General features: G+C 42.1%; 2 protein-coding genes across 3 annotated transcripts; both read right to left on the reverse strand.

The window, feature by feature from the left end:
- Positions 1-278: 278 nt before the first annotated feature.
- Positions 279-5,129, reverse strand: PDCD2 (programmed cell death 2). Its single transcript, XM_083858552.1, has 6 exons — positions 4,718-5,129; positions 4,385-4,633; positions 3,875-4,045; positions 2,747-2,862; positions 1,201-1,317; positions 279-685 (listed from the first exon to the last, which is right to left on the reverse strand). The coding sequence occupies exons 1-6, from the start codon at positions 5,016-5,018 to the stop codon at positions 521-523; spliced, it is 1,119 nt and encodes a 372-aa protein (XP_083714678.1). The 5' UTR covers positions 5,019-5,129; the 3' UTR covers positions 279-520.
- A 211-nt stretch (positions 5,130-5,340) lies between these two features.
- GNPAT (glyceronephosphate O-acyltransferase) lies at positions 5,341-24,937 on the reverse strand (the record flags this gene model as incomplete). 2 transcript variants are annotated; one of them, XM_083858550.1, is made up of 16 exons in its annotated part: positions 5,341-5,929; positions 6,231-6,292; positions 7,181-7,274; positions 7,368-7,467; positions 8,364-8,504; positions 10,184-10,263; positions 10,645-10,890; positions 13,032-13,255; positions 13,928-14,058; positions 14,149-14,300; positions 14,891-14,966; positions 15,419-15,546; positions 17,698-17,827; positions 18,666-18,842; positions 21,224-21,415; positions 24,707-24,937. In XM_083858550.1, the coding sequence occupies 16 exons, from the start codon at positions 24,935-24,937 to the stop codon at positions 5,886-5,888; spliced, it is 2,208 nt and encodes a 735-aa protein (XP_083714676.1). In that variant the 3' UTR covers positions 5,341-5,885. The 2 variants fall into 2 exon arrangements, with proteins under 2 accessions (XP_083714676.1, XP_083714677.1); XM_083858551.1 differs by having other exon boundaries at positions 5,345-5,929; positions 21,224-21,412; positions 24,707-24,772.
- Positions 24,938-24,987: the final 50 nt, after the last annotated feature.

Consider the following 24,987-nt stretch of genomic DNA (forward strand, 5'->3'; position numbering starts at 1 on the left):
TTATCTCAAATGACCACTCAATCACAGCATGCAACAAACTCCCGAGTTAGATTTAGTGTACCTGTTGAGAAGGGGAAACAGATTTAAGTTCCACAGCAAAAGGCTTTGTCTTAGCTGACTCCTGTACAGCTCTTCAACATAAGCACTCAAGTGGGTTTACAGTAGTCTGCCTTTCTCTGAATAATTGTTAATTTTTGAGTAGCCCAGTGAAAATCCTGACAGACTACAATCTTCTAAGTTTTTGAAGTTCCATTACCAACAAAAGATCATTTCAACAATCCAGAAGTTTTTCATCTTTATTTAATAAACTTTCAGAAATGAGATTTGAAATTAAGCTTTCTGAATGAATGCATCTGGCTTTATTACAAAGTAGAAGTAAAAGCTCCTCTGGAGCACAAGAGAGGCTGCCAAGGTCTAGTTACAAGATGGACAGTTATCAGTAACTTCAGTTTAACTACCTGTTTGCACAGTGCAGAGATGCAGTGAAACAAATCAAGTATTCCATTTGGATTACTCAACTTCATAAAGCAGAGCCCATGGAATAGTCTTGTTTCCATATGAACTCTTCCAGGTATTCGTTTCCCCCACCGCAGCTGTCAGCACAAGTGTACACCACCAGCGTTCCCCAGTCAATGCTCTCTCCAAGGCTGTCAACCTGGAGGTGATTCAGGAGCTGTGGCATAATCTTCAAGGAAAACCAAAAGATTCAGAGGCAGGCCACAGACTTCTCCCCTCTCCCCACTTCTGAAGAATAGTCCTGCATTTGGTGTAAGAATTTATATTCTCTTACACCAAAATCCCAGCTGAAGCTACTATGTATATAGCAGCTCAAATAAAATAAATTTGGAATTCTAGGTAAGTTTTATTTGACCTTGTAAGACTTGCCTGATCTATGAGGGTCCCACCATTTGAAATTCCAGTAGTAACTGTTTTGCCTTTGCATGACATTGTGTTCACCATACACACACCTCTAGCATTCAAAATTCTGCAGCTGAATACTTCCAGCCAAACTTATTTATAATGCACATCGTGAAGTGAAAAAGCACTTACAAGAGTAAATAAAGGCTCTGTACAATCATTTAGTGTAGTTAGTTTGTTGCAACTTCAACCTTCTTGCTCCAATTACAAGCCAACACCTATACAATTAGATCCTGAGTCTGAAATACATTACCTGTATTATTTTTAAATGAGCTTACATACCTGGAATTCAAATATCCTTTTGGCACCACATACACAATTTGGGATATCTTTTTCTTCAGGTCTATTTTCACCTGATACCCAGAGTGGACCTTCTCCTCCTCTGCAGTATCTAACAATCTGAAATACAGCAGAAGTTTAAGTTCTCATGTTTATCCTTTCATCGTGGTATAAAATTGGTGTTTAGTGACACAGACAAAGCGGTAGATGGAACAGAAAAAGGTCAGTTCTTTGAAGTAACAACCATGGCAAAATATCATTTGCAAATGCAGCATTCTAAATGAGACATGTTGCTTATATGAGTTTCCTTAAATTCATGTGAATCATGCAAGTACTCATATCACATTTTTTCAGTGATGCAGGGATCATCTGAAGTGATTTATATTTCCCTAAACAAGGGACCTGGAAATGCAAGGTTGTGTATGTTACAGTTTTGAGACAGGAATGCAATCCAGATCTTTCTGCCTGCAGTTCTGCATCTAAATACAAGCAGGCTATCCTAATGTTCAAGAAGGTATTTTCAGATACATCCTTTGTTTTTCTGTTACTAGCAAATGAGGCATTATCAGAAAAAGGACACTTGGAGGGATCAGTCAGCACAGAAAAGATCAGAGAGAGTGAGGCTCATACCTAAAGCAGTGAAGGGAACAGACTCAAAGTCTCCTACTTTCTGAGTGTGTACCTTAACCCCTCAGCCAACCAGGCAAAACATAGGAGAGAATTTCTTCTTCACCACTTTGGTGGATTTAAGCCTGTGTCTTCTCTGAATGAAACCAGAGACCATGGTTTTGTTTGACAACGTAGCTTTTAGCCTTTTGCAGTAATAAGAAATAGCACTGGGGGGGAAAGATTTCTGTTTTAAATAGTGGAAATTTTAAAGCCATCACTAACTCCTTCAACCTTAAAAAAGCCAAGCCACACCCCCAATGCAGCTGGTGAGAGTGACAGAGCTCTTCTCTGAGGAAGGGAAGGGAAGGGAAGGGAAGGGAAGGGAAGGGAAGGGAAGGGAAGGGAAGGGAAGGGAAGGGAAGGGAAGGGAAGGGAAGGGAAGGGAAGGGAAGGGAAGGGAAGGGAAGGGAAGGGAAGGGAAGGGAAGGAAAGGAAAGGAAAGGAAAGGAAAGGAAAGGAAAGGAAAGGAAAGGAAAGGAAAGGAAAGGAAAGGAAAGGAAAGGAAAGGAAAGGAAAGGAAAGGAAAGGAAAGGAAAGGAAAGGAAAGGAAAGGAAAGGAAAGGAAAGGGTGGCCCATGTCCTTTGGTTAGAACCACGTCACAAACGGTGGCTCCTTCCACACTGTGGGGGATTCAGCCACTCATGCCATCTCATCCTGACCAGTGGCTGTTCTAGATGGATGAGCAGGTGCTAAACTCTTACTTCAGCAGGAATTAAGTTCAGCACAAGGAAGGTGAGAGTGTGTGGGTTAGATATGTGGAGGATGAGGAGGCATCCCCTCTTCTAACTAGGTACAAAAGGCAGTGAAACGTTGCAGATGCAGCAGGATGCTGTGTCAGAACCGCAATGTTCAAAGGCCAAGGCCACCCCATCTTCTAACCTGCTCTGGTTCAGCTGCTACTTGCTTTTTAAACATTTGGAAGATCTTTTCTTCTTCAGTCTCATGTTTTGCCATTGCTTCCAATGTCTCTTCATCTAAGGACTGAAATGCTTTATCTAAGCAAGAAAAAAGAACAATGAAAGTTACAGGCTAATGCAAGACACTAAAAATTAGCACATGTAAATTCATTTTGCTTCATAGGTCATTCCTGCCATAAATCTAAGATTTTTTTCTTTTCATGGCATGTTAGATTTGGTCACACACAGGTCCATTTGCTAGTTTTTATTGCTTTAAACATAGATGTCAGTACTGGAATACTGGAAAGGGAAGGAGTTAGCCTACCAAAGTTTATGGCTCTCAGCAGGTATCACTGAGACTACAGAACCTTCAGGATACGACATTTGAAAAAGGCCCCGCATGCTTTGCATGTGCCAGACTTCAGTTTTTAGCACTGAAGAGTGTATCTGTTACACTCCAACAACCACATAACAGGGGGCACTAAACACTCTTGAGACAGCTTTGGACCACAGCAAGGGACCACCAGGAACTCAGCATCCTTCCCTGGCACCACCACAAACTCCCCACCCTGTGTATATTCAAAGCCAGTGTGGTTGCAGCAAACCCATCCTGAATTTAGGGGGAGCAGGGAGGAAGGAGCCTGCACTTCAACTGCTTCATTCCAAGGCAGTTAAAATATCCTCAAACCAATTTTCTGCTGGCACAGAGAAGGAAATTTTATTTTCCATAAATTAAGACAAATTGAATGAAGTCAAGACAATCTAACAATCCCCTGATTCCAACGACATCCAGCAGCAGGTGCTCAGAGTCCTGTCCTTCTCACTGGAGTTGTTCTTACCTATTGGAAGCACACAGGGACACAGTGTAACTCTGAGCTATCTGCAGCAACAGCTGCTTCAACAGCTCCCAGCGTCAGAGCTTAATAAATCTCTCCCATAAAAGCAATTTATATTATGGGACGTCTACAACAAACTAGCAGAGCAAGTGACTGCAAATTTAGCTTTTTTTTTACCAGTCGTTTAAACGCTTAAAAATCATAGTATTTGATATTTTAAAGATGTGATAATAGGCATCACTGGGATTAACTACAGGCAGCATTTTATATCTAACCTGCAATGCCGGCAGCTCCAAGTTCCTCTTGTTCTTTCACATCCTTTGATGTATCTTCAGCTTCTTGTTCATCGTCAGCACTGTCAGGTTCTGGTTCCTCAGGTTCTATCAAAATTTCATATTCTGGAAAAAGGAATTCGTTATGCTCTGGAATTGCATCTGCCGAGTCATCTAGAAAACAGAAGAGCAATACCACTTCAAAACGTCATCTCGTATTTCATATCCTTCTCCCCAAAAGCTACACAGCAAACCACATAGCAGAAACACTGCATTAGTGAGATTTACATCCCTGCTAAACCTGACGTGAAGGTAAGAAATACTGTTACGTTAAGGACAGTGGAAAGCTGCAACAGGCGCCTTGTTGCTCTGAACCTCTGTAAACCCAAGTGCTGTGCAAGGCAGGCCAAGCAGCGCCAGCAGCAGCAGTTAAGGACTCAAACCCCGCAGCTGGGTGCAGTGTTAAGCACAGGCTGGCAGGCGTGTCGAGCTGCCCCATTCCCGCGGTCGCACCTCCGGCGGGCTGCCCGCAGTAGCGGCGGTGCCCGGCCCGCCAGTCCAGGGCCTGGTGCTGGGGCCCGCAGTAGGCGGCGCGGCGGCAGCGCCCGCAGCAGCGCGGCCCCAGGCACCCGCAGACGCGGCACAGCGCGGCGCCGCTGCCCAGCCGCCTGGGGGGCGCGGGGGCCGGGCCCGGGGGCGGCTCCTCGGGGGGCGGCTCCTCGGGGTACGTGTCGTTCCGCCGCGGCAGCTGGTTCCGGAACACTGCGGGCGAGAGGAGCCGGTCAGCGGGGCGGCGGCCGGCGGAGCCCGCCCCGTCCCGTCCCTCCCCGCCTGCCCGCGCCTCACCGCGGAAGGGCCCGCCCGGGCCCGCGGGGCGGTAGCAGGCCGGGCCGCGGCAGGCGAACACGAAGAGGGTGCGGTGGAAGGCGTCGGGGCGGGCGGGCAGCGGCGCGTACAGCTGCAGCAGGAAGGCGCAGGGCTGCCCGCAGCGGCCGCAGCGCAGAGCGGCGGGGCCCGGCAGCCCGGCCTCGCCCAGCCACGCCGGCCGCCCCCCGACCTTGCTGGGGAAGTGGGCGCTGCGCAGCCGCCAGGCCCCGCCCGGGCCCTCCGCCGCCGCCGCGAAACCCAGCTCCACGCCGGGAGCCATGCGCCTGCTGCTGCTGCCCTGGGCCCGGGCACACAGAGGGGCGGGCGCTGCTCCCGACACCCCCGGCCCCGGCTCAGCCCCGCCCCGGCCCCGCCTCTGTGACCCGGCGGCGGGAGAGGACTGGGAAAAATAAAACCCTTGGAAGAGCAGGGCAGAGCTCTGCCGCCTCAACAGAGAGCGCAGGCAGCGGTGAGATGGGGGGAAAGAGAGGACAGACACGTTATTGACGGTGCTTTAATTCAGTGTTTAAATATAACATTCATTAAGTAATTAAAATAATGCCAAGCTGCCTTGAAAAAAAAAAAAAAAAAAACGAAACAAACAAAACCAACCCAAACACAAAATACCAAAACACAAAACCCAACACATTTATCAGTTCTGGTTATTGCCCAAGGTTTGATTTGTGCTCTTCATTCATGAGGGCCTTGCCTTGCATTTAGCCAGCCAGCAACATTTTTTTCTAAATATTAATTTTAATAGCAAGTTTTTTAATTCCCCGTTACATTTTCACATTCATGAAATATTGGAAACCAATCACATTTCTTGTTACAAGTCTAGAAAAATGTATTTAGACAGCCAGTGCTGTACACATCTCTTTAAATATTTATTTGTAAAAGAGACAATGTTTAATTTGTTTTAAAAAACAAAACACTGTGAGGATGTACATACACCTCTAAGCCCCTCAGCAGCAATTCCTAAGTGGCAATGGAGAGCAGTCCAGCTGAAGAAACACTTCTGTGCCTCCCATGCTTGCAGGCTGGCTGGGCAAGAGGGGACCTTGTGTGCTCCTATCCCTCCCTGCTCCAGCAGGGCAGTGGTCCATGTTCTCAGCAGGAGCTCACATCCACTCACAGCATCAGGGACCATTCAGAGTCGTGCAGCCACAGGTTTCTGTACAGGTATCCGAGCATCTAACACAAAAAAATCCACACTAAATACTTCTGATCAACGTGCTGTAAACACCACGCCAATAAACTACTTACATTACTGACCTCAGCCACTGGGTTGCAGAGTATGTGAAATAAAGAAAGGAGATTCAAAGCTGCAGCTAATGATACCAGGGAAAGTATTTTTAAAAAGTATTACTAAGATTTTTAAGCAGTTAAATCTATGGAACTACGAGGGGAAAAGCACTACATCTAACCCATGTGCATTGTCCAAAGTAATCTATAACTTGAGAAGCTCTCTCCAAATGAATTAGAGAACACTTACCAAACATGTCCAGGATTTTACTAACAGCCTCTTGATTTACATGGTAAGTGAATCCATTGGGCCTACAATTAAAAAATTAGAAAAAGTTTATTCAACAAATATTTCTTATGGCAGTTATTTCTACACAAATAATCTGAATTAAAACATTTTCATAATTACATAATATTTTTCATCCTACCAGCATATATATCAAATTTAAGGACATGTCAGACTCCTACTCAAGAACAATCATGGTTTCTTTATCTTTTCTTTTGTTGATAGTTCCCAAATCCTGTTGTACTCAATTTATTCCTTTTACTTGAAAGGGGAATTTAGCTATAGACATCTATCTTAACCTATTCATTTAATGAACAGAGGCATAAGGAAATAGCTCAGATCATCAGCTGCCAGCTATGTTCAGTGAAACACTCCAGATACTGCAGGGACATCTTGTACTGGCGACTCCCATGGTCACACTTTTAAACACAACAGAAATTCAATTGATAACAGAATAATGCATAATACAGCAACAGGGGGGTTTTAATCCTAGGCCTATAAACCATGAACTGTGTAAAAAGACTTGAATGATTAAGCTTTCAGTTGAGATGAGTTCAGTGCTGAAGTGCCCCAAAACTAGCAGTACTCCTGATTATTGCTTACATTGCCTGACAAGGCTTACTGTAGCACACAGTATTACAAATAAGCAGTGCTGTTCTTTTCTTATCAGAGCCTTGGGAGGGAAGTTGAAAACCAGAAGGTTAAGGGAATCAGAAGCAGCCTGCTAGTGAGTTAATGAATTTTGTTGTTAGGTCCCATAGGAGTCTTTCCACTATGAGGGAATGCCATTCCACTTCCACATCATCTACAGAATTACTGTGTCTTCTCCATGACTCCAGTAAATCCAGTTCTACTAGGAGCTCAAACATTAAGAACTGCCACTAAGATTTCTACACACCAGAAATCTAACTTACATTTTCTTCTTTTTCACTGCACCCAGTTGCACAAGAGCGGATAAGGCATTTTTCTGCATGTCAGAAGACAGAGCTTCATAACACTGTGTACTCCCTGTGGAGAAGATAGAAACACAATTAAAATTTTTATAGTTTTCAATTAACAGGTTATTCTTGTAAAATCATATTGCATAGCAGCTGTACACACCCTTCTCAAGAAGTTGAAAAACAAAGTTGCGGACTCCGGGTATAAACTGCTTCTCAGTAAATGCTTCTTTCATTTCCTTTGAGAGGTATCTGAAAATTAACTAACATTTTCAAGAAAATGAGCATTCCTCTCTTTTAGATTGTCAGCTTGTAATGAATTATAAACAGACATGTCCTTGTAAGCAAGTAATAGCATTCCACTTTGAAAAGCATAGGAGAGAAACTCAAAAGGTACCATTGCATAGGGCAGCTGAAAGCTTTATTACTGTTTTACAGGTAAGAGAATCCCAATATTAATATAAGACTCAGTATTTCTATAATAGCTACCTTACTCATTAATTTTATATTCTTGTTCTTACAACCAAAACCAGTTTATTTTTTAAAAGCAATACCTGTTCTAAAGATGAGGAAAGATGGGCACACCAGTACAGTTCTACCTACCTCACACACCAGATCACTAACTAGATCCCACTGTGTTAAACATCTACAGTCTCACCAATCTTATACTGACCTACCTGAGATTTTAGCCTTCTGGGTTTGTATGCATTGCTTACTACAGGAATGTAAATGTTTAATCTTATTAAGACCTTGGAAAAACCAGAAGAATTTAAAGAGATATGGATGGAATTAATGACTCCCATAAAAGCCATCAGATAGGAGATGCAAACTCATTTCCACACCTGGCAGGACAGTCCACATAAAATGAATTAAAGAGCTCCTCATAAAAAAAGAACAATAAACCTGGTAGCAGCACTCTCCTTATGAATCTTATAAACCCACAATGAGCCATCACATTACACAGTAGTTATTGCTTCAGTAAATGGGACAAGTCTGAGCCAAAAGATAAAACAGGGATCCTTGGGAGAGGGTGGTGTTTATTACTGCTATTTCTTAACTTTTGCATTTGTCAGCCTATTTACCCTGAAGTATCACAGCTCTCTTACTTTCCCTATAAAACACAGGAAAAAAAGAGAGAATTTTCTGAAGGACAACATACCTGATAACCTTCCACAAAAGGTCTGAACATAGCTGACAAGAAAGACACTGTACCACTTCCTTTGTCAGTAGGGTAAATCTCCTGTTGACTCATTTGAATGGCATCACATTTTGTGAGTAGAAAACATCCTTCCTCAAAATCCTGGGCAAGAAATGCATAACTTAAATTCTAACATTTACAGAAGTGCAGCTACCATTTGCCACAAAATCAACAACAGAAACCACAACAGGGCACCACTTTCATTTCTGAACTCAGTTCTCAAAAGACTTGAACCAAAATTTTTCTGTCTCTCAAAAATACCCTTATAAAAAGGCAGTGGGATCATGTTCTTAAATACAGCAGTTCCTCAATGCACAACAGGCCTTGGCACAAAGAAAGTGGCTGTGGCTGTATTGCAACAGCCAGCCTGAGCTCCCTCAGGATTGTGTCAAAACAGGGTCAGGTTGTCCAGTTCAGGTTTTTTTCCTGTGGGTGTTATTTATTTATTTATCTATTTTTAAACTAAGGGTTTGGCTTTACCTCGTGTCCACTGTTCGCAATAAATGATAATACAGATCACTGACCTGCCCTCTACCAAACAGAAAACAAAAAGGTCAAAAAGTTACCAAGTATGGAGATGTGAAGAACAAAACCATTTTACCACCAATATGGGCAAAAGGGGGACAGATACCACAAAGGGATGGGACAAGGACATGACGGACACATGAATGGATAAAGTGGTGAGTGAGGGGGTAAAAGATCCCTCAGCATCACAACAACTCTTTCATCTGCCAGAACAGTCAGTCATAGCCAGACACTTTCCTGCTCCCAGCTACTTTCTGCTATTTCAAAAAAGCTGCAAGAAGCAGCAATTGCTAAAAAATAAAACGATGTAACAAGCCAATCAGCCTTTTAAAAACGCACAATTCTCATCTGTATAAAAATCTAGGCAATTTTAGTACATCTGCAAGTCTTGAACCTTCCTATGAAAATTATACTTATCTCTTTTTTAATGCAGAAAAGATCGTAACTATCACCATCATGTATTTGTCCTTAGCATTGATAAAAATCGTATTTAATCAGTTTAAAATCCAAATAAAAACTGCACATACCAATTTATACTGGGTGTGAGGCTAAACCAGTTTTTTTTTTTAACTGATAAACTTGTTTTTACCTGCATTTCAAGCAGGCTGGACCAGAGCCAGCTCAGACCCAGCAGGTTTGTGTACAAACTGATAGAATAAGCCCTGCAGAGAGCCAAGGGCTGCCTGCAGTTTTCCCAGCTTGCCTGTATCCAGCTGTGCTAGGGGTGCACACAGGCACACTGAGCCCTGCAATAAGGCAGTGTGCAGGAACAATACTGGCTTTGTCTAACTGATGGCTGTATGGGGCAGGAGGTAAAATGAGGGGAAATTCTTTTCAAGCAAAAAAGGATGCAAGTAAAGCTTCCATAAGACCCTAAGAGGGAAACTATTATGTCATTAGGAAAGCTCTCACTTCAAAAACCTTCACAGGCTGTACCTCTGACAGCATTTACACTTCATTGAAATGACTGTTTTGTGCTACAGTTTATTTTAATAGTTCAGAATTGGGGGATTTTATAATTTTTAGGTTTTTTACTGGAGTGGGGAAAAATATTGCATCCGCAACCTTGTGGATTTAGACAATATTTTGCAACCAAAATAATGACCTCCTTTTAAGTTCTCCCTCCCACTTACAAATCAAGGGGATATCCCTGTAGGTGCTTTTCACGAAACACTTGTTTGGCAGAGCCCTGGAATCAGATGCTATTTTAGTTGGTTGCACTGTTATCAGTATTTTTGTATAAAGGATGTTTTTACCTTCAATGAAATGCCAGGAAAGAAGATGAACTCATCAGAAAAAACGTCTCTCAAGAAGCTGAAGCAGCTATAGACTTCCTCTGAAAAAAAAAATTCAAATGCAAGTTAAGAGCCATTTATTCCTTATTTAAGAGAGTACCTACTTCAAATAAAATATGGACTTGACATTTAAAGCATACATACAACGGCAGAAACCACAACAGAACAGCAATTACTCAAAGCACAGAAAAGGAAAGAGGGGGCTTGTAGCTTCTCAGAACATGCATTAAATTCCACAATCAAATCCCACAAAAGGATCAAAGGGTAAATAAACCAAAAAAAGTCAAGCAAAATATCCCCACGCCCTCCCAACACATCCCAAGTATAACAGTGCCGGACAGCTCCCACTGGCAGTCCCAGGAACCTGGCGCTCCTCTCCCAGCTGATGGCACGAGGAGCAGAGCCAGCAGCTCCCAGAGCACCTTTTCTGAAGCTGGGCGCCATGTGCAGGGCGACGGCCACGAGGCCGGGGCGCACGCAGACGTTCAGCAGCTGGTTCCTGTACGTGGCACACGTCAGCACGGCCAGCGCGTGCCGGAAAACCACCTCCCCGACGGCGCCGTCGTCCGCTCCCTTGTCGCTCAGCACCACGTGGCCGTCGGCAAGGCGAGCAATGTTGGAATGCAGGGCGAGGCCAGACAGCACCGCTTTTTTGGCACACAGGTTATCTAGGAGGGAAATGCAACGCTCAGGAAGTTGCAAAAGGGAGTGTAACTCTATTGAAACAGACTAAGATGCACCAGTATTTGAGACACTACACCAATCATTCAGTGAGAGAGATGTTCCAATATAATCCATACTAGGAATTGGCAAACTAGGCATAGTATGACATGGAGAGAACAAAATTACTATAATTAAAACACTTTGAATTCCTCTACTTACTAACAATTACAAATTGTAATTGTTCCTCTGTCTCTGGAACAGTATTCTGAGCTTCCAAGTAGAAAAAGGATAGATCTGTTTGATGGATACATTCATTAGTAAGGAAATGGAGACTACACTTCTGCTTAAGCATTTCCGACACTACAAGTTTTCAATCAGACATACAGGTCTTTTTATAAACTTTTTCATCAACTGTCATATGGAAGCAAGGCCTTATCCCAATATAAAGTTATAAAAATTCTTAATATAAATATTGTTACATAACATATCTATTCAATGAGAAACATTCCCTGCATCAAACTGGAATCAATTTGACAAGCAAGCAATAAAAACTTGATATTGAACACTAAAATACACTTTACATGTTCACAGCACCACAGGCATATCAAATCAATATAGCCTCTGACAGAAAAAACCATCATATTCCTTTCCTTTAATACAGATTTAATGTAGGGTCTCCTTGCATCTTATTTACTCCTTCAATCTACTTTGTTCCAGTTTTGCTAAAGCTCACAAGTTTCTCAATACAACAGGAAGCAGAATTCTGTGCAAGTAATTTCACAGTTCCTGTTTTGAATAGAAAATTTTGCACATATTCTGCCTGCAACAACCAACCAGCATGACAAAGGCAGAAATAACCAACTGTTTGGAGACCAAAGAATGGAAAGGGTACATGTAGTTGCTGACATCAGCAAATTGGCCTTTAATTTCTTCTTTCAAATTGCCAATCCAAACCAAAACAACAAACCCAGTTTCTATGCAACTGATACCTCGAGCACAGCCAGCACACTCCAACAAAATCCACTCAGCTGTTGTCATTCCTCCCTTTCATTACCATGCCTATTTGCTATTCCCTGACTACATCACAACTCTACTAAAGCAAATGCTTCCTCACTGTTGCTAAGAAAATAGGCAAAATAAATAAGCAAACCTGAAACATGGTATGTTTTTCCATTTACTCTGTAGTAAGACTCTAAATATTGTTTAATATTGCTATGAAATTCTTGCTTTTACCAGTCTGGCAGAAGCAGACCTTGCCTGCATTACCTGTAGTGTTGATCCCTGAAATAAGTGGGTTTATTTCCAGAGGTGAAAGAGTTCTTTTATACCAGTAACCTGTTCCTATTTCTTTACTGAAGTAGTGAGAGGGATCCTTGATAATACACAGGACTATAAAAGCAAAGATCCTTGGTTTAAATCTACCTACAGCTGAAAGGTAAATGTACTTGTATTGCACAATGTTGTTCTTTGCTAGCTTACCACTTAGATCCTAAGGCTCCAAAATTGCCTGTGTCACTCTGGCTCTCAGAGAGAAGTTTCAAACAGAAAGTTTGAAAGCACAGTCAACTTTTCAGCAGCCAATATATACATTATATATACATGTATAAATATAAAAAGGTGTGCGTGTATATTAATAAAACCACCAAAGAAGCCTTCCCTTCAAAAGTCATAGTTTCTAGAGTTAAAGTGAAATAAAAATAAACAGACAATAGAGAGTTTTGAGTTCCTCCACCCATCTGTTTCTGCTAGTTGCACCAGTAACAACTTATACTCTAGCCAGTGTAGGTGATGTTGGTGTAGGAAATGTAGCAAATCAGGCAACAGACTTACACAGAGTTCAGAAAGACAGACACTACACAAACCTTAGTACTCTAATAAAGTACCTCATAAATTTCCCTCTCATGCCACACTTCATGATACAACAGTAAAATATCTGTTCTGTTTCCAACTATTTGTTTCTCAAAGTATTATCTTCAACAGGTTAAGTCAAACCCTGCCATGTTTCAGCATGATTTTTAGCATATCCTAAAATCCAATTATAACTCTAAGAATTCTGTCAAGCTGTTACCATATGTTGCTTCCATAGAAATATAATTTATCTTTCATAAGCAACAAGAGGAACAGAAATAACACTTTTTCTGTATACCAGGCCATTCAATGAATCCTCCAAAAGTCTGTGTTAAGCCTTTAAGCCACAGAGTCTTTTCTATTAGAAGTTCAAATTCCATGGCTGGCAAATTCTGGAGCAGGACAGCAGCAACTAGCACCCATGGGCTCAAAACCATGTTTTCTATTTGCAGGAGCTCCATTTTATAAGCCACATCACTGACGAATTCTTGGATATCCTCAGACGGCTTTTGGGGAAGATGCCTGAAAAAAAAAAAATATGCAATTTTAAGGTAAAGAGCTCAAAAAGTCAAATGTAAATCTTCCCCCTTTATTTCTTCCACATTGCTCCCAAATCCATAACTTTACAGCAGGGTGCTAGGTAAAACAGAAGTATAGAGCAAAGCATCAGTAGCTGCATGACAGTACCTGAAGCACAGACCTCTGTACTAATGCTGTACATGTGCTGTCTTCCAACAAAATTCAAAGCATTATGTTTTACAGAAAAAAATGCACAAGCAACACAATCCAGTCAACACTACAGCTCCCTGACACATGGGCACTTAACAGCTTGCAAGAAGTGACAGAAGTGCAAGAATAACGCAAGAAGAAGTGAGAGAAAGGTGAAAAGTTTAAGTGGCAAAAGCACCACATTCTCAGAAAACAGAGCTTTGCCTGGTTCATGCATCACCATTAAATTTTAAAGTGGCCTCAACACAGGGAAAGCCACAAGTAACAACTCACTTCAGAAATACCCAGTCACAAGCACAATAAGTCCCTGCTCAGACCAAACAGGTTCAGCAGTCTGAAGAGATGGAAGGAGGTGAGAGAAGATGAAAACAAAGTACAAGAGCACATCTTAATTCACACAGGTAGGTGAGGTGTAAGACTAAACAAATGTTCTTCCTGTGCATACTCCGTGGAAAGATGTGATACCTGGGAACCAAATTGTACGGGCACCGATTGATCCTCCCAGATGCCAAGGTTCTAAGGGATACTGGCTGGCCAACGTAGATATGTATGGTACCAAAATTGTCACTGAGGATTCTCCTGGCCTTTAACAACCCCTAGGAAAACAGGAAGAAGAAAATTTAAATCCTGGTTCTACAGGGTGTGTATACATCCACTTATGTTCTGTTCTCAAGGAATTTACATACAGATGTAGATTCTTTGGGCTTTGGGACTCCTAGGAGTTCATATGCATAGAGAGATTCTTCTAATATCCTCTCATAGCTGATACTGATGGGAACAAGGTATGTGTCAAAGACTTCACGTTTGAAAAAGGGTTCCATCACAATGCTGAGAAGACCTGTCAATTGGGAAAACCAAACATGAATCACTTGTCTCTTTCAAAGAGGGAAAAGCAACTGCAACTTAACTTTGAAAAGGATATTTTTGCATTTTAGAAACTGCTAATAAGTGTGCACTGTGCCTGTTCTCTCCTCGAGCAAGCAGAAGCAAAAGACATTGCCCAAGCTTTAAAACAGAGGATAAATGGAAGCAACAGTCCTGGACAGCTATTTGTGCTCTTTTCAGCAGCACTGCTCTGTGCTTGCACAGCATCTTCCTTCTAAAGATTCACCATTACTTTTACAGTTAGAATTACAATATTTCCCTGCTGGCCAGGGAATGCCTATTGTCCAGGAAGAAAAGGGGGAAGAGTTATTGAATTTAGTACACAATGGGGCAAAGGGAGCAAAAGCAGTCGAGTGCAAGTGAAATGTATTGCTGTTCTTTGTATGGCCTTGGAACCCAGCCATGGTGCTTTCCATATTCTGACAGACTTCCCCAGTTTCCCTCTATTTTAACATCCCTTTTCATCTAAAGAACTTACAAAGCACATAGCCACTTAAGAAAACACTAATAATATTAGAAGTTTCAAATCTTAAATAAACATACCAAATTTTGGAGTCAGAGTCTTGGCGGTGCGGCTTCTAGTCCCCTCAAGGAAAAATTCAATTGGGGCATAGCCATTCTTCAAAAGTAAACAAACAAACAATCAGAAAGCTACTCAGAAAAAACATTTCTTCTTTATTGCCCACAAATAGTTTGAAGTACTTGAAATGTAAGTAAGTTGCTTTTTTAATGAATGACACACATATCTAACTTCGGTCATCTGTAAGCCTACATTCATCCATTGTATTTGCCCCCCCATACAGTTTAATCAACAAAAATATTGTGTCTGTCATGAGATATGGGCACACAATCCAAAGTAACTGATGAGCAGTAATTTATCACTTACTGAACTGCATAATAATAACAGAGTGCACACATGGTCTTCATCTACAGCAAATCTGAGGTAAAAAGCACTTAACCACATCACCATGAAGACTTTCAATCGCACAGCCATGACATCCTGCAGATCTCACAAGAACTGTTCCAACAGAGTATTTCTTAAGTATACATTTTGAGAGTTCAGCAATTTACCCTTAGCATTGTTTTTACATATTCAGCAAACACTGCCCAGTAGAGTCTGTTCCCACCGAAGGAACGTCGCATAAAGAAGGCACCTGCCCTTCGTAGCAGCTCACCAACTATTTTCATTCCTAGGAAATCTAAAAAACAATCAAAGAAAAAAAGAAAACCACACACACAAAATTTATTGATTAGTATTAGCCAGCAGAATCAACCACAAATTTTCTAGCATGCTGAATACCAGAATACAGAAGATCTCTTTCAAGGATTCCATTGTTGCCAACACATTTAATTGCTTTCAAATAGTCTAGCAAGACTTACATAGACAAGAATGGCATATGATGCTTGCCATTTTTTCAAGCTGCATTCACTTAGAGCAATTTATTTTCATAATTTAGATGGCCAGAGTTTACAATAAACACTAAGTTTCTGAAGTACATTGTCTCACTCATCTTTGGAAAAAAGCAGTTCCTACTGAATGTATCCCAGAAGACACAGAAATTAGGCAGCCAATTAAACTGTATTAGACCATCTATGATCCTGACTCATTATTTTGGGAGATGTGCACGAAACCAGCTAAAATTATTTTATAGTTTTTCAGTTTTAAGCAATGACAGTCAATGCTTAACTTATCAAAAGCAGGAAAAAACACTTAATGTTAACAAAATTCTTAAGAAAGCATTTAAAACAAGTCCACACATCAGCTGGCAACATGTCACTCCAACCTCCTTGCCACCTCAATCCATGAAACACTGGAGAACAAATATTCACTCAGCCAAATAAATTCCCATTTCTAGTTGCTACACTAGAATGACTGCCATGAAGATGTCACAGGTGTCAGAAACATCATCTCAGCATCAGCTATATTCCTGCTAATGTACAGTATGAGGATGTGCTAGAGAATTACTGGCAACTGTTCACCCTCCCTTAGCTAATCCCCACAGATCTGTATCTGTATGCTTGAAGCCAAGAGGTAACTAAGAAAGCAAAGGCACTTACCACCTATATCAGGAGAGTCTCTCCACTCAGCACAAGTGCTGCTTTGACAGTGAGTTTGTAAACCACATCTTGTGAACCTCTTGTGACATGATATGCAGTTATGAAACACAACTACACCATAGAGAACTGTATTTCCTCCAGAGGAATTTAAAATAACACACATGTGCAGCCAGTATCAAGCTACAGGCCCCTAATTCTTTAGAACTTTGACCCTGAAGCATCCAAAGCATTCAAAAAATGTTAATCATTCAAAAAAATCCTTGTAAGCTAAACTAATAGTATCTTAAGATACTATTTTGAGGTCCAAAACTCAAAAACACTCTAATCCAAGTCAGCAAAGGATTACACCAACACCTCTAACAACATGTGAGCAGATTCTGAGCAACACACAGCAGGCAAACTGCAAGACCTTGATCAAGGCAGCTGTGAAACATCAACTTGTGAATCTAACCTGCATCATCCAGATGCCTCATCTTCCATAGCAAGCACATTCTCACAGCTTCTATTTGTCTTCCTAACTTCTTGATTGGAAAAGCAGACTACAGTAAAGCAGTAGGTTCCAAGATCTCTGCTAGCTTACCTGTGCATATTACAGTGCTGCACCAGACCTGAGGTGGTTTCCTGCCTGTTTAGAAGACCTGTTAGATACCCATGACTTCCAAGATCAGATTGCCAAGTTAAGTGATGACAGCATCCACATCACCAAAAAGCACATTAACTTGGAAGAATTTTACTGTTCAAGCCCTCAGGAATTGTTTCCCACAAATACACTGGCTTCATCTGCTTTACAACTAAGTATGCCCAAAATCCTGATCACTCCCCTGCCAGCTCTTTTCTCAGCATGTCACAAAGTTGTGTCAATACTTCAAAGGAATCAGTCACATCAGAAACAAGCATAAGGTGTCTTGTACTTTGTATCTCACTGCTGTGACTGCACTTGAAACTGTATGAAGTATCACAAAAAGTTCTGCATCCACAGCAGCACCTGGGTGAGTTTTTGCCTGTTACCAGGCTATGAAAGCAAATACAAGTATTGTTCACAACCCTTATCTTTGCCCCAGTCTCAGGTCTAAAGATGGGGTACTTCTGGGTGAACTTGCTATGAAAAAATTCACCTTTGACAGGACTCAGCTTGAATGAGAAGCTTCCAGACACTGTAAGCACCTCACTCAAGGAGGATTTAACACAATATACTTGGAGCCAAAGTTAAACACAACTATTTATAGTTGCAGCTACCAGAGAATGCTACCAATTCTTTGAATCCTGAAAACATTGTTTAAAAACATACTTGCCTATTCCTGCAGCAATGACAGGCAAGGCCAAGTCATATGTGTAGAGCAAATAAGACAGCATCAAAAAGTCTACGTAGCTTCGGTGGCTGGGCAGCAGCACCACGGGATGCTCCTGAATGGCGTGTTGCAACTGAAAAAGAATGGTGCAAACAATATTGTCCCAATATTTACTGACTGTTGAAATTTGCAAATATAGACCTGCACAGGGCTTAAGGCAAACAAAACCCCATTTGCTTGAGGGTTGTTTCTCTGTCCACACAATCAATACTTCTTTCAGCACAGAGCCCATAGGAAATTTGGAGGAGTTTCTTCCAGAGTAGCAACCTGAGGCTCATAAGCATCAGAGGACTCAAAAACTACGGGCACCTTATCATGGGATAGTCTAATTCTAATCCCTTTTGATGAGGATGGAAAACCAAAAAGGGGATATCAGGATTGACACTGCTGACTTCCAAGGAATGCACTGCACCCTGCAGAACAGCAATATCCTGAAATGAAATAGGGAGACAACGATTCCCAGAAACTGAGGAAAACCTAAAGCATCTCCTTCTCCAGAGGTGTGCAGTGTTTCACCACTCTGACTGGTGAGCAGGCAGTCCACTCAGCCATGTAATATTATATTCTGACCCCCAATTTAGCTAAATGCATTATTATTTTATAAGATAAGATGGAAAACACTCTCTCAGTGGCTGATCTAACAGAACCAGAGGCACATGGTATTCCTTACCATAGGAAGCATTTGGAAAATATACAAAAAATCCTGACAGCTGTTTGCCTCTAAAATACTCACACATCATCTGTCTTTCCTCCCACATTTACTAAGAAAAGCACAAATAAACAAAAGTGAGTGCAGTCTTTTTTTTTTTTTTTCAGAGGGTATTTTTCACATTTGTTATTTGATGATTAGAGATCTTGTCCAAGTGACTGGTCTGAAAATATTTTAACTTTTTCCTCCCACCAGTACTCACTCTCTGCATTCCTTCTTCATTCACACAAACTCTCTGGAAAAGCTGTTTAAATATTTTGCTCAGAGTGAAGGCAAAAAATCTGACGGCTCCTAGTTGCATACGGTGGCCCATCTCATCCAGGATTTCCGTGGCTTCCTCTTGAATAATGTCAGGTGATTCTCCCATTTCTTTTGCTAACTAAGGAGAAACAAAACAGCAGTGACAAGTTGTTCCCTTCTCCTTGCCCATGCACACCATTCTAACATGCCACAGTGCTATGGGAGAAGTACTTCAATAGTCCACAAGATTTAGTTTTATGTGATAGGCACGGATCTAATAATGCAAAATCTGTTTGGTACAGCCAACACAACAAAGCCAAGTTAAAGATGCTCAAAAACCAAAATAAGCTTAGATGTCAATGGTGAGGGAAGGGTGTACAACAATCCTCCCCTCAAACACACCATATGAATGCTTTAACTTGTAGCTTATTCAGAGGAGATTTAAGTTCAAAGAATATTTCCTATATTATCAGTGTGAAGATCTGTGCATTTTTCTTTCAATAGTGAAATGAAGTCTATGTTTGTAGAGACAGTCAAAATGTAAATATTTTAAGTGCATTTGGGTTAAACTTTACAAAAAAACTTCAGCCCTATCACACTTCCATTTCTTTGTAATGTATTCTTTTGGCAATAGAGAGCTGAATTGCACACAAAGCACTGTCTCTACCAACTGTGCATATCAATGATCTTTCTTCTGTGCCATACACGTTCCATTTGGAAGTTCCTTGAAATAGACTCAAATAATGGCCATCCTTTCAATTTGGTACTTGAGTCTAGAAATATTTAATTGAAAAGTTAAGCCTTTTACTGTTATGGAATAAGGAACATGACTTTTACTTAACACAGAGGAGGAAAGGAAATGAATGGCAGAAGAAAAAGCCTCCAGAAAAGCACATCTCTGTTTGGAAGCCAGTGCTGCTTACCTATTATTTCCATTTTGTGACATATGAGAAAACCCATCTCCTCCAATCTACCCCCACATACCTTACTAACATATCTATTAGGTCAACTGTGTCTTCTTAAATGCATTATCCATCATCCTAAGTATTTCCACATGTAGTCTAAACTGATTATTTTAGGCACTTAAAGAAGCCAAAAACTGCTTCCACTTAAGCCTGAGAAAATTAGGAAGCCAAAAAATTTTTCTTGTTATTCAGCAGGAAGAGATTCTGCTCTCATTCACCAAAAAAAGGCTTACCATACAGTTCAATTGTGGGATTTAAGGGCAAATCCACTATGGAACAAAGAACTCCCCAAAATCAGAAATCAAAAAAAACAGAGCAGTGACATATAGCGAGCTAAAACAAACAAATGACCTTAACTTCCCACACTGAACTTTAGTAACCTCAACAATTTGGCACAAGAACAAATTCTAGTAGGCCTGTGTAAAGCTGTGCAAACCCTGCCCAGGCAGGAAGGACCCTAATCGTAGACTGCTGGGCACATTGCCCAGGACACTCTCAGTTAGAAACTTCCAGTAATCTCTAGTGCAAAGCTGGTAACCGCTGCAATGGCAGGTCTGCTAACTCCCTTCCACCATTTGATGCCAGCCCAGAAAATATCCATCAAAACCATTTTCTATCAAAAGAGCACTTCAGAAGAAAACATCACACAGTTTTCTGTCAAATCCTCTGTAAAGTGTTTTCTTTCAGTAATTTTTTTAATGTATCTAGAGTAGAAAGATTTTTTTTTTGCTTTCATACTACTTAGCAACCCATAATGGAAACAGAACTACTTTGTGCTGTATAGTGACATACTTCACTTTGTCACATTATAACACATTTTGATGTATCACAAGTAATATCAGCCATTAAAAGAAACAAATAGAAAAAAAATACAGTAGCCTGTCACTCAGAACTAACCAAAACATCGTATGTATTTCTACACACCTGGAATTATTTTTTATGGATACTGAAATTAGGTACCCTGCTAACTAACACACACACTTATTTCAGGCATTTAAACACGGTGCAAAGTATCAGCCAGCCTAACCATAAAGTATTTGTTATAAAGTAGTAGCTGCCCTTCATATTAAAACAAAAATATGGTTACATCTGAAACACCGTTCTAATTCAAAGAATTATCTGTGAAATATAACTCATTTAGTGAAAGTAGCATTTAGTGGATAAATCCATCATTAATCCAAAAAATTCTTACAAGACACCCTCAATGTACAAAAATGTCTGCTAAGAAGGAGAGTGCTAATGTCTTTCACAATGCTGCTCTGTGGCGAGAACAGTGGAGTAGGAGGAGAAAGAAAAAAAAAGATAAAATTGGATAAATTAACAGCCAAGTGCTGTATATGCAAATTCAAAACACTGTTTCATGAACCTGACAGTTTAGTGGTAAGTCCAGTATTTTTTATTTTCCTGCCAAAAGAGAATTATTTATTTACTGGACCATCTTCCAAAGTACAGTTATCATTTTAACAAGGTCAGCAACAACCTGTTTTTTCCCTGCTGCCACAAAGCTTGGCTGTGTTCAATCCACCTCATCTTAGAGCTCATTGTCCAGACTCACCTGCTTGATAACATACTGAACTTGCTCTGACTGGAGAACAGCACTTTTGATGGCATTTGGCTTGCAAGGTGAAAGTCCCTTGTAGATCACGGGGGTGTAACATTTCATGGCGTATCTCAAGTCACTGGACAACCGTCGTTCCTCCAAGATATCCTCAAACTCATCTCTTTTCTTTGATGTGAGCTCCTTCTGCTAGGAACATACAAATGAAGAATGAGACACTGTCTCGAGCTATTTGGTGACCTCCTTGGCTACAGCACCAAAATAATGATATGCAAGTCTTCTGTAACATTTAGGGTTTCTTCTTAGCTTTCAGTAATGTCTACATGCTACACTCTGTGACTGTAGGAACCAATACTACCTGTTTGGAAGACTCATCTAGAAAGAAACTAAAAAGCAAAATTAATAAACAAACAAACACCACACTCCCAACAAAAAAACCCTCTCACCTTAATCCCTTCCAACTGCAAAGATCCCCAAATCACTCTATGCCACATTACTCAATTCCAGCCAACAGGAAGAAGCTGAGAGAAGACATGGGTTTTTAAAGCTGAAGTGCTTTGCCTCCAGCCTCTCCATGATTATAGGTATTAACTAAAAGACCTTTGATTCCAACTCTCACAGCTTCATTAAGACAATGCCATGATTGACATTATAAAAACCAAATCATCAACACACAGAAAATAATCCCTGCTTCTTAAGAGTTGCATGTGGGGCCTTGGTGACTCGTGGCTTTCACAAAGCTTGGAGGTAAGGGACATGAAATGATACCAGGCAGGAAAAAATTAAAAAAAAACAAAACCAAACAAAAAAACCCAATACCTCACTGTCAGCCACTCGACCACAACATGGTGGACACAGAGGTAAAAAGAGACACAGTCCCTGAGTAATCAGTACCACTGCTAAGCAGGAAAAAACCCCAGGACATCAAGAACTAATTGTGGATCCATCCTGCAAAAAAATTCAGAGACAAAACTCTTCCCTTTGAGACAGCAGACCCCTGCACTGGAGAGAGATGTCTCCTATTATCTCCTATACCACTACCGTTTGTATTAATGACTCCTCAGTCTTCCCAAGACTGAAATTGTACTTCTCTAAACTTCAAAACAGCAGCCACAGCCACCAGATAAGTAAGACAACTGGAGTAAGCCTCTGTGAAACAAAAATATAAAAGTATTAAAGCATGTTTATTGGAAGATACTGAAATAAAAATGCTTATGGTCTTCCTCCACAGCACCACTTGAAGGGTAGCACTGGCAACCTTTTCATTCATTCTCTTTCTATATACGACCCGGGCAGGACCAATCTGATAATGAAGGATAAAACATGTTTCGTGGGCTCTTACAGTGACCTTTTGTGGTGCTGAGTGGAAAGCCTGCCCAGCAAACACATGGGGGAACACCAGCAACAGATAAGCAAAATGCCCAGCAGTGTCAGCTGTGTTTTCAACCTTGGGGGAGAGAGTCAGGTTTCACCACCAGCCAAGCAGAGCCACATCAGCAACACTATCAGAGCAGCTGACATTTAGTAGAGAGCAAACCTTCAGCTCCTGTCCATTCAACAACACAAGGTAATTTGGTGGAACAAAAAAAAAAAAAAAAAAAAAAAAAAAAAAAAAAAAAAAACAACTCAAATCAGGAACATCTCCACGTAACAATGACAAAAAATCCTTCAAAATCTCATCTGTATAAAAAGTCAATTTTGTTTTACCGGAAGACACAAATCCTACTATGTTTGCCTTTCTCAACTTCTTTTACCCACACAGGACAGGCAAATTTGGAGACCCTCTTTCTACTATAATTGCATTTAGTAGATTGTATAACTTTTCTTTCCACAACTGCAGTTTAGAGAATTACCTCACAGTAACTGCAGAATAAACTCTCCAGGGTCTTTAAAAACAATCCCACACAGGTACTAAACCCAAACCTCTATTAAGGCAAAACTTTTAGAGGTTTTTGTCCTGTGTGATTTAGTGTTACAGCTTTCAACCTCTCTTCTTTCACAGCTTTCAATTGGTTAGTATTTTGCAAGAGCTGAGTAAGCCTTGTTAAGATGACTGGAAATAGTTTCTGTTAGCCATCTGTTGCTGTTGACACTTTCTATCAACCCCCTTGATTAAAAATAAAACAGAAATAAATACCTTATTTTTCATAATGACAAAAAAAGACAGAACAGTAGCAAAAAATACTATTTGGTGCTAAGTATCACCTACTCAGATCAGTATGTGACAAGTCATTGCTTGAAATGTTCACTTAGATTGAAAATCTAAGCAACGTTTGTGTCAGTTACAAAAGTTCAAATCCTGCAATCTGCAACTACATGAAATCCAGACAAAGAAACCCAGCATTCAGCACGGGCATCATCATCCACATCAGCAGTCACCACACTGCTACAGCTGTTCCCCAGCACAGCTCTGGTGAGCAGAGTTTTGCAAGGACCATGGCCCATTGAAAAAATCACCTCTCTGCCTCTGCTCTTTGTCTGGTGTTTTCAAACTTGATGTGCAACTGATTTCTCTCCATGGCAATAGTTATTTTTACACTCTGTTCTGAAGCTGCACTGAGGGAGCCAAACCACACACTTTATCCAACACCAAACACTTGTAACTGTGCTTTTACACATTACAGCCAAACTGCTGCTCCAGCTTCAATTGCCAGCTCAGAAAAAACACTGTTAGAAACCTGGACATCAGAAAATTCAGTGACATGCACTGTTACTGCGACAGTGGTGAAGTATGAAAGCAAAACAGCAGGAGCCTGGAATTCCTCTGCTTCCATAAAACTAGGATATGCAATGTAACAACGGTGCTCACGATGCCCTTGGAATACCAGCATACAGACAACACACAGAAGAGAAGTTTGGGAATATCTGCCGAAACAAGGAGCTGTTCCTCTCTCTCCCTAGTCCCCTCCTCCCAATGCTTGTAGAGAGGTGGGGTTTACACCCCAAACCTCCTTGTCTGAGGCTGGCACAGGAGCTGCAAGGAACGCACAAGGTCAATAGAGTAATTTCCACTATGCAACACGGGAAATCCCGCTTCGGTCACTCCGCCCCACGGCAACCCCAGAGTGTGTGGCAGGACAGGTTGAAGCCCTGCGGGGTGCCCGGAGCCCTGCTGCCCCCGAGAGCCGCCCCGGGACACTGCCTCCCTTGGGAAGGGACACCTCCACCTCCCTCAGCCGCCGGCCTTCCGCGACAGCTCTGAGGGAAGGCGCGGCGCTCGGGACCAGGAGCTCCGGCTGTCGCGACTGACACGACAGAGCCGAGGCAGGAAGGGGAACCGGTGAGGGAAACGTCCGGCCCCGGCAAAGGCCTCGTCCCTCCGTCCGGAGCGCGGTCCCCGCTTCCCCGGGGCAGAGGTAAGGGGCAGCCTACGCCGAGCGCCATCATTCCCCTTCAGAGAAAGCGGCACGGCCGCGGCTGAGCTGAGCTGAGGTGAAGTGAGGTGAGCAGCCCCCTCCCCGCGGCGCCGCCCCCGCCTACCGAGTACATGGGCGCCCCTCGCCGCGCCCGCCCGCGCGCCGCCGCCGCCGCCATGGTCCTGCGAGCTCCGCCGCGCCGCCCCGCGCCCCGCTCGCCCGCCCTACCCCGCCGCGCTGCCCTGCCGCCCGGCGCCGCCTCCCTCGGCGCCCATGGCCCCGCGCCGCCCCGGCCCGGCTGCCTGCTGCGGTGCGGCGGCGGAGGGCGGGGGCACCGCGCCATGGGCGGCGCCATGTCGGGCGCGACGGGAGCCGCCGGGGGTCACACGCCGGCCCGGCGCGGCA

The sequence above is a fragment of the Zosterops lateralis genome (genome assembly GCF_965231275.1).
Source record: "Zosterops lateralis genome assembly, chromosome: 3".
Lineage (NCBI taxonomy): Eukaryota > Metazoa > Chordata > Aves > Passeriformes > Zosteropidae > Zosterops > Zosterops lateralis.